The sequence below is a fragment of the Cnephaeus nilssonii genome, assembly GCF_951640355.1.
Source record: "Cnephaeus nilssonii genome assembly, chromosome: 8".
Lineage (NCBI taxonomy): Eukaryota > Metazoa > Chordata > Mammalia > Chiroptera > Vespertilionidae > Cnephaeus > Cnephaeus nilssonii.
Genome location: NC_137079.1, coordinates 145812 through 155268, shown reverse-complemented (window position 1 = coordinate 155268; position 9457 = coordinate 145812). Strand labels below are relative to the sequence as shown.

Sequence of the window (9457 nt, the reverse complement as noted above, 5' to 3'; positions counted from 1 at the left end):
CCACTTGCCAGCGCCGAAGGGGTGCCTGTCCTTGTCCCTGGGCAGCTGCCAGGACCATGCAGCTCAGCTGGGAATTGCCTGCTCAGTGGTTTCTCCGGTTCGCTTGCTGCAGTGTGAGCAGAACACCAACAGGCCACTTGCCTCACCTTCAGGAACAATGACCTGAGAATGAAGAATCAGCTGAGCGAACGGCCTGCTGCCTACAGGAGGGAGAAGAGGTGAGTGCAGACTGGGCAGGGTTTGGGACTGGCTGGAGGTCAAGGCTGGCTGTGTTGAGTCCCTATAGTGTTAGGCAATACATCCCATTACACTGAGGCCAACATCTCATTCCCACCCCTTTCACTCCTCTGCCCTTCGCCACCTGCACCCTGTCAGCAGCACCTGGAGCCATGGGTCCCGGAACTGAGGAGGGGACTTGGGATGTTGCTGAGGAGGGATCTGAGGCCCAGACAGGTGGTGTGACTTGTAAGTCAGGGGCAGAGCCAGAACCTAGGAATCCAAAATCTTAGTGCACCTTTCCTTTTTTCTTTTCTGTATCATGTTCTCAAGCTCCCTGAGCTATTTCTGTGGCCAGGTCCAGGCTGCATGAAGCAAGGAGGTAGGTGGCTGTGTGCTTAGGTGGGACTCACGGGAGTTAGGGTCCCGCGTGCGTGACCACCATCGGTCCTGTGGCCTCGTTCATAGAACACCGTCCTTCTACGACGTTTTTAGGATGAAATGACCACCCAGGGCACCTGGCACGATGCTGTGCTGGTGGTGAGGGCTCAATGGCACTTAACTTTGGGCACTTTTTGAAAAATACATTTTTATTGATTTCAGAGAGAAAGGGAGAGGGAGAGAGATAGAAGCATCAATGACGAGAAAGAATCATTGATCAGCTACCTCCTGTATGCCCCCTACTGGGGATCAAGCTCCCCCTGGGCATGTGCCCTTGACTGGGAATTGAACTGTGACCTCCCGGTTCATAGGTCGATGCTCAACCACTGAGCCACACTGTCTGGGGATGCTGATCCTGGGATTCATGGCTGGGCCACTGGCCTCCATATGCAGATGACCTGTTTCACTTTAACTGACATAAAGTAAACTACTGGGAGCTTGCGATGTCATTTGTTGGGTTCTCACGTGAAGCAGGATGGTGGCAAGTTGGCATGTGCTCAGCAGTGGACAACCGCCTCTGAGGGACCCAGGTTCCCGGTGAGAAGCAGCTCTGGGGCTCAGGGCGGAGAAGGAGGCCTCGGCCAGCTCGGTCAGGGCTTCTGGAATCCTGGGCTCCATGGTTTTTTGAACAGTGTTTCCTGGTTTTAGGCTAAAGTTGTTCCGTCTGGTTCATGCCAAAGGGCTCAGCACCAAGGAGACAAAGCCTAAACACACCCAGGCTGGGGCTTTCAGAACCTTGTCATCTCATGGTGACCAGTGGGTCAGCAGGGACAGAGCACCAGCTGGTCCTAATGGCGAGGGGATGGCTCTGTCTTTGCATCAGAGAAGTGGTTCCTCCTGTACACGTGGCCTGTCTAGTCAGGGTAAGGCCTCCTCGGTCAGAGAGTGGGGAGCACGGAACAGCCTGCCCTGTTTTCTCATCAGGAAGAAGAGAAGTGACACTAAGGCAGGGCCACCTGCTTGGGGTCGTTGCCCTTCTGGTTAGGCCCTCACAGGGGAGCAGGTGGGGGGCCTTTATTGTCCCCAAAAGTGAGGAGAATTTTTGTAAGAGTTTCACATTATCTCCCCCACTTTACTCTCTCTCCTCCCTCTCTCCCCCCCCTCTCTCCCTCCTACCCCTTCTTCCCTTCCTCCCTTCATTACTATTTTCTTTCTTTAAAAATATCAGCCATTCTTACCTTTGACAATTTCTTTCACCTTCCCTACATGTTCCAGAGCTTTCTCTCAGGGCTTATGAACAGTAGTGGCCCAAATTCCTGCACCCAAAGTGGATTTTCTCAGGCTCTACCTTGTCAATAAAAAATCTCAACTTGAACTCAGTTGACTCGATTTTGGGTCCTAAAAGAGCGGCGGACTCAGTCCGAGGGTCACAGATGTGGGGTTTTGTGTTGTCATTAAAATTCTCCCGGGTCCTTCACTGGACGCTGCCCCGTTTCTGAGCCCCCAAGACATGGGCTGACACTACAGCCTGTACTTCATGCATGAGTTGAAAGTCTTCATCACGTCCTGGAAGAACAATCAAAGGTTTTTTCCGAAGAAATCACATTAACAAAAAACGACTGAAGCATTTGTTTAAAAAAACACACACACACAAAACTTTCTTTTTAAAAAACTATGTTTGATAAAATCTTGCTTGGTTTTTGGATATTAAGGAAGTCAATCTTTGACATGAGAAGGGAGGAGTAAGAGAAACAAGAGAGTAGAAGCTGGGGGATGGGACAGACAGGGAATTTTTTATTGTGGTCCCAGAGTTCTGCAAAGTCAGGGGCCTTGGCCACAGGCTGACCGCGTGACATGACCATGACCTCTGTGGTTTGGCCGTGGCCTCTTCCTCCGTGAAGTGAAAGGTGGGTTATGTGGTCACCAAAGGCCAGAGGTTGTTAGTCACTGCGATTCGATGAGAAGAAAACTGCAGTCCTCTATGCTATGGTCAGGAGGTTGACGAATCATTATTACAGAGTTGTGACTTGATCGAAAAGCCATTGAGAAGTAACTACACAAAAATCAAAAATAAGAGTTTAGCCCATGGGCAAGTGACAAAATTATTACACAAAATCTTTCTCTATGCAAATTGTAGCCAATTATAAAGTATAATGAGAGAAGAATGTGACTCAAATAGAAAGAAAAGCACAAACTATCAAGGAAAGTTGTTACAAAACACACCCCGAGCTGCCATGAAGAGCTTCCTAAAGGAATAGCCACGTGACATGAAAAGAGGACAAAAACATGGAAGGTGAGATTTTATTTTTACAAAGACTTCATCATCGGTGGCATTTTTCTTAAATAAAACCTGGAACGTCTATGCAATGTTAGTAAAGCAATAGAATTGGTTTTGACATGATGAAGGAACCAGAAGTTGCTTTGTAAGAGTGAAGCATCGAGAGTGGCCATGGTGAATGTGGAGAATGGCTGAGAGGGAGCTCCCACCACCAGGAGTACCAGGAGCTGGGAGCATGGGTGAGACCAGAATCCACGCTGTGACCCAGGACACCTGGGCATTGCAACCTGACAGGTTGGGTCTCAGGTGCTCTGAGTGTGCAAAAGTCCCATCTTTCTCTCCAGATGCCCCACTGTTCTCAAAACATCAGGGTAGCTTGGCTTGCATGGCTCAGTGTTTGAGGGTCGACCTATGAACTAGGAGGTCATGGTTCGATTCCTGGTCAGGAAACATGCCTGGGTTGTGGGCTTGATCCCCAATAGGGGACGTGCAGGAGGCAGCTGATCCATGATTCTCTCTCATCATTGATGTTCCTCTCTTTTCCTCTCTGAAATCAATAAAAATATATTTTAAAAAGCACATAAAACATCAGGATGGCCCTGCTCATCTTCCAATTTCTTCCAATTGTATGATTTTGTCTCTCTTCTGTGTAAAACTCAATTTTTTAAGGGAACAGGGCCATGCACTCAGCTGTTGCCTGTTATGAGAGACTGTGGGCTGGGAGAGCGCTGCATTCCTGTGGGCTCAGCAGGCTCCTATTTCTGGGCAAGAAAACGTTTTCCTGTCACTGCTGGGAGCTCAAGTCCATCACAGCTTTTCAGAACAGGCTCCATCCCAGGAGTGAAAGGGTAAAGGACAAAACTGGTCTGGAATAGAGACAGAATTAGGTAAATACAGACAAAACAAATATTTATAGTGAGAACCAAACATGAACAGAGTAAAAAATGATCATTTAGGGTCGCTGTAAATTTGGGCAATTAGATGAGTGAGCATTAAGTAAAAGCAAACCAGAAGCAATCCTTGTAATGACCTGACATGTGCTTGGAGTTCTTAGGAATCAGTAGGAAAAGATGAGTAGGAAAATAGAAAAATGGGTAAAGTGCATGGATAGGTAAGAGATAAAAGTAACTAATGAACACTTTAAGAATGCTCAACCTCAGTAATAATGTTTAAAAGAGATATTGAAGCAAACAGAAAGTATTTTACTCACTTATATGATTTTCAAAGATTAAAACAATTGACAATAACCAGAACTGATGGACTATCGACAGTCAAAGGATGCTTTTGTGCATTGTCGCTCAGATGATCAAGTGGCCCAGCCGTTTCTGGAGTGGGGAGTTGGGCAAATGACCATTGCAACTTGCAGTCTGCATATATGTGCCCATTCCCTTCCTAGGGATTTATGCATCATTGCTACACAAACTTCTAAAGATATAGGGATAGTCATGCAAATATATGGGGCAAGTATATCTGAATGGATAGATACTCAAGAATTCCCAAGATAATATTTAAGTGGGGGGAAAATGCAATAGAACTGGCTATAAAGTGTGATTCTATATTTAAAATAAATATTTACATAGTTTTATTTGTAAAGTCATAGAACTGAAATACCTTGAATTGGAAATTGTGGCTATAACTAGAGGGGGGGTTTAATCTATCTTTTACATTTCTTCATTATTTGGAATTTCTCAATGTGGAAATATTATCAGAAAAATAATAGATTTAAATGAAAGTAAATTCTACAGATGATTAGGTACATTTTCCACTCATCTTTAACCGCTGTGGACTCGCTCCCTTTAACATGGGTTCTCCAGGGAGGTTAGAGCTGACCCTGACGTTCTGGATCTTTCTTGTAAGGAGCCCTGGCCTCGGAATCTTCTCTGAGGACCTTCCTCGCCTGTGAAGGACTGTCCTTTTCTCCTTTTGTGACAGCCTGGCTCTCGGCTCCCACTCACCTTCAGACGCCTCTGCTGCACCTGTCACCATCCCTGTGCTGGGGCCTCTCAGGGGCCTCAGGGCAAGGCTGGTGCCCGGGGCGCAGGGAGTGAGAGCACCGTGCTGTTGGGAGGAGCAGGGCCTTGGGCAGGGAGACGCTCATCTCCATGTTCATCCCTGGCAGCTGTGAGTTCCTGGGACAGAGAACCCGGGCACTGACCTTGTCCTCTGACCCTTCCCCAGGTCTCGGGCACCACGGCAAGTGACAATGAGACTCCTGCACATCCTCCTCACTGCTCTCCTTACCATCCTCCAGGTACTGCCCGGTAAATACCAGCCCTGCTGCCCTTTCCTACCACCCGTTTGCTGTTTCCTTCCCCTCAGTCAGAGCTGGTAGCACAGCCTCACGGAGCTGCCAGCAGGCACCTCCACCCGCTCTCCTAGGGAAGTTAGAAGAGCTCTGAGCTGGTGGTGTGTCCTTATGCTACTGCAAGTCCTGCGGGTAGTGATCGACTGCCTCCCCTTCCTGCAAGTGACCTGGATGGCTGAGAACCCGATCAGTTATTCGAATCACTTGGTTAGTGTAATCTGGAGTGGAGACAAAGATTAGATGGACCCTGACTAGAGACCTCGTGCCGCTCATATCACAGGAGTGACCGAGAGGGTAGCTGGGCAAGGCTTCTGTCCCTTGAGACTGTGAGAGTTGGGATGGGTTTTGTGTGGTGGGACAGGTGAGATAACTGGTGAACAGGTGGGCAATTGTTACAGACTCAGCACACCTCCCTGCCTAGTTCATGCCCAGGGGTTCCCGTGGCAGGAAGGACAGTTTGGCCAGAGGTTGTATCAGTATCAGTGGGATCTTGAGGAAGGATGTGAGGTGACGAGAAGAGGGACTACGGTTGGTGTTCTGCTGGGAGGGATGGGCCTGTCTGATGGGGAAGCAGATCTCAGCTCTCCCGGGATGACAGCCTCACACAGACTTCACTTCCTTCTTGCAGACAGCACCGGGGCTCTCAATTTTGAAAGGCCCTGCTACCTTCGGGGCGGGGTCTGCCTGAAGCGGGGCACCCCAAACTGTGAGCCCTTCCAGGGACCCTGCCGAGCTTTCACCATCTGCTGCCGCATAAAGAGGAACCGATGAGAGCGCCCTGGGGAGGGACTCTGGCCCCGGGACCTGGCACGTGGCTCCCCGGGGCAAAATAAAAGTGCACAACACTCACGTCTGTCCACGGATCATATTGTCTTCAGGGTTGATTAGAACATCGTCTTCCCAGAACGGGTGGTCGGGAGGGAATCAATGGTAAGAATTAAGTGCATGTTCCACTTTCAGTTCTGCAGGCATTTTCATGAGAACCACGCTGGGTTAGCAGCCCCACGCCACAGACGTAGAAACTGAAACCCAGCCAGGTGCAACAGCTCACCCATGTGAGGAGCCAGCACGAGAAGCAGCGCCACCAAAGGCTGGAACAAAGGCTGCAGTTGGTTCCAGAACTCTCTGTCTGCCTGGAGGGAAGTAGTGGTTTCCTCTGAAACCTCCGGGAGTGTGCACATGAGAGAGTTCTCTGTAGTGGGCGAGCGATGTGAGGACAGGGCTTGGTCCTGGGCCTGCCGCTGCCATGGGGAAGGAGCTGGGGGCAGCACAGGGCTCGGGTGGTGTTGGGGACACGCAGGACGAAAGCACAGTGTACAGAGACTATCCAGAAAGGAGTCTCAGTGGCAGGTCAGAAGGCACCAGCTCCGAGGCGGAGACTGGGTTAGGGTGACTGTTTCCTGTCTTCCTGCTCACTGTTCCTGTCCAGGCCACGAACGCACTGCGGCATCGTGAGTAAGTGATCTCTCCATTACGCCACATCCTGCCTCTGGTGAGGAGCCAGCCTGGGGGTCAGCATTGCCGCCTGCAATTTACAGCACAAGTTGGGGGAGGCGAGGGAGGAGGCAGCAGGTGCCCAAGGTGTCCAGGAAGTTGGGAGACAGAGAAAAGATAAGTTATACATGCCTTCTTCCAAAACCTAAACAGTCCATGGAAAAGAATGGAGCTTGGTTGGCACTGTGATGAGTAACAGTCCGGGCCGACTGCATGGCTGGGTCCCATCAATGAGTAACCACTAGGACTCAGCTCAGTGTGCGGACGCACAATGGGCTGTCCCTGCTGTCAGTCAGTGTGGGTGAAGACTTTGGATGGACACAGACGAGTGTGATTCCCCACGTCCCTGATCAGCACCAGCCTCCTCACAGTCTGTGGACAGGGGTCATCGCAGGGTTTGCTGTGCCCAGTGTCTGTGGGGAGCATCCACGGTGGGCCCTGTCCTTGAGTGGGACAGTCTACCATCGCCAGGAGAACTTAGGAGCCTATGTGTGATTTAAAAATAATTCATTTTCTATTTTTTGTTTCTTCACTATGAAGTCGAAACCTTCTTTGCTTTGTCACATAATTCTCCCAGCATTCACAGAGTCACTGACATCTCTCTGTTCCAAAGTCTCTGGACAGCCCCAGGTAGCCCATGCCTCTGTGCTTCCCTCTTCCTTCTGTTTCTTCTTCCTTTTTTAAAAAATATGTTTTTATTGATTTTTAGAGAGAGAGGAAGGGAGAGAGAGAGAAACATCAATGATGAGAGAGAACCATTTATCAGCTGCCTCCTGCATGCCCCACACTGGGGATCGAGCCCGCAACCCAGGCATGTGTCCTGACTGGGAATCAAACCATGACCTCCTGGTTCATAGGTTGATGCTCAACCACTGAGCCACGCTGGCTGGGCCTCCCATTTCTTTTTGATTCAAGCTCAGAGGCCTGGCTTGGAAAAGCAGAGAAGAACTCCAAGGCGAAATGGAGGGCAGGGACCCTGGTGGGCATGCTGGGAGTCATGGTCATGGGTGGAGAAAGAGCAGAGGTGGGAGCACCAGGAGTGAACACTGTTGGTGCTTGTGGTCCCAGCTCCAACAACCTCTGTCACGGCCCGTCAGTAGAGTGACATGTGACCCGGATTTGACTGCCCCTGTTGCTTGACTGATTATGTCAACTTTCATGCATTCATTTTTCTCAACAATTTATTTTTAATTTAAAAAAAGTTTAAATATATTTTTATTGATTTCAGAGAGGAAAGGAGAGGGAGAGATATAGAAACATCAATTATGAGACAGAATCATTGATTGGCTGCCTCCTGCTGCACGACTCCCACTGGGGATCGAGCTTACAACCGGGGCCTGTGCCTTGACCAGAACAGAACTGTGACCTCCTGGTTCATAGGTCAACACTCAACCACTGAACCACGCCAGGCAACAATTCATTTATTGAGCAGTGAACAAAACAGAAGAAACATATTTTTACCTTCATGGTGCATATATCCTAATGGAAGAAAAGACAATAGAAATAAATAACATTTAATACACTAAATATTGATAAGTGCAAAATGCAAACTACAGATGGTGTATTATAGAACTGTAGACTTGAAACTTACCTTGTTAACCAGTGTCACCACCATAAATTTAATAAAAATTCAAAAATGGGAAGCAAAGGTACTGAGCAGAGGCTCTGCAGCACCGAGCGGTGTGGGCAGGGGGTCCGGCCGAGGCCTCACGTGAGTGACAAAGGCCTTTCAGACTCTGGCCGTCTGTCTGTCTTGTCTGTCGGTCCGTGTGGATTAGTGTTTTGAGCCTCAGGCTGTGCTCACTCTTGAGCATCCTGGGAACTGTTAGAACAAAGAGCTGACTCTGAGGGTGTGGACCCCAGGTCCTGCCCAGTTCCTCTTGGCCCAATTTGGAAAACACTCCTGCTGCCCCCACCTTTTATTTATTTGTTTATTTTTGTTAATCCTCACCAGAGGATATTTTTTCCAATGCTTTTCAGAGAGAGTGGAAGGGAGGCATGGGGGAGGAGGGGAGAGAGAGAGTGAGAGAGGGGAGGGGGGAAAGAGATACATCAACTGGTTGCCTCCTGAATGCGCCTGGGGCGGGGGGGGGGGGGGCGGTGTAGGGGGGTATGGATGGGAAGCAAACTGCAACCCCGGCATGTGCCCTTGACTGGGAATCGAACCTTCGACCGCTCGGTGTGCAGGCTGATGCTCTAACCATTGAGTCATACCAGCCAGGCCGTTCCCACCTTTCACCTAGCTCTACTTACTTATTAACTAGAAACATGTACAGTAGCTCAAAGGCACGATTTCCTACTGTAAGAGTTGTATACATCTTCAGTCTCAGAGGCCATTGCTTAAAAGAATTCACTAAAGCCCTGCTCCCTGAGTTCGTTTCACCCTCTATTTCCCAGCTTCTAGAACCTGCTGGAACCCATCGACACATCGAGCCACTCAGAAGGATCCACGGTGAGTCCTCGCATGCAGCAGAGATGACCAGGGGCCACCTCAGCTGCCATACTGCTCTGGGGCAGTGTCCAGTGAAAGTACTAGCCTGCCTTGCCCTGGGACAGTCCCTACGATCCCTCCCGTGGCTCCCGAGTTCCAGTAAGAGACGCTTCAAGGAGACTGAGCCACCCATGAGTCTGGTTCAGGTCATGCACCAACTTCAGTTATGCTAAAGCAAACCCTCAGCAGAACCAGAAGCAAGGGTACAAGCACAGACATCCCTTGCCTCATGAGGACCAACGTCACTAGAACCCGGGGGGCAGGGCAGGCAGGACCTAGAGGGACAGTTATA

General features: G+C 49.6%; 1 protein-coding gene across 1 annotated transcript; it reads left to right on the top strand.

The window, feature by feature from the left end:
* Nucleotides 1–2883: 2883 nt before the first annotated feature.
* LOC307104456 (uncharacterized protein) lies at nt 2884–5951 on the top strand (the record flags this gene model as incomplete). Its single annotated transcript, XM_079779354.1, has 2 exons — nt 2884–2890; nt 5809–5951. The coding sequence occupies 2 exons, from the start codon at nt 2884–2886 to the stop codon at nt 5949–5951; spliced, it is 150 nt and encodes a 49-aa protein (XP_079635480.1).
* Between the last annotated feature and the right edge of the window lie 3506 nt (nt 5952–9457).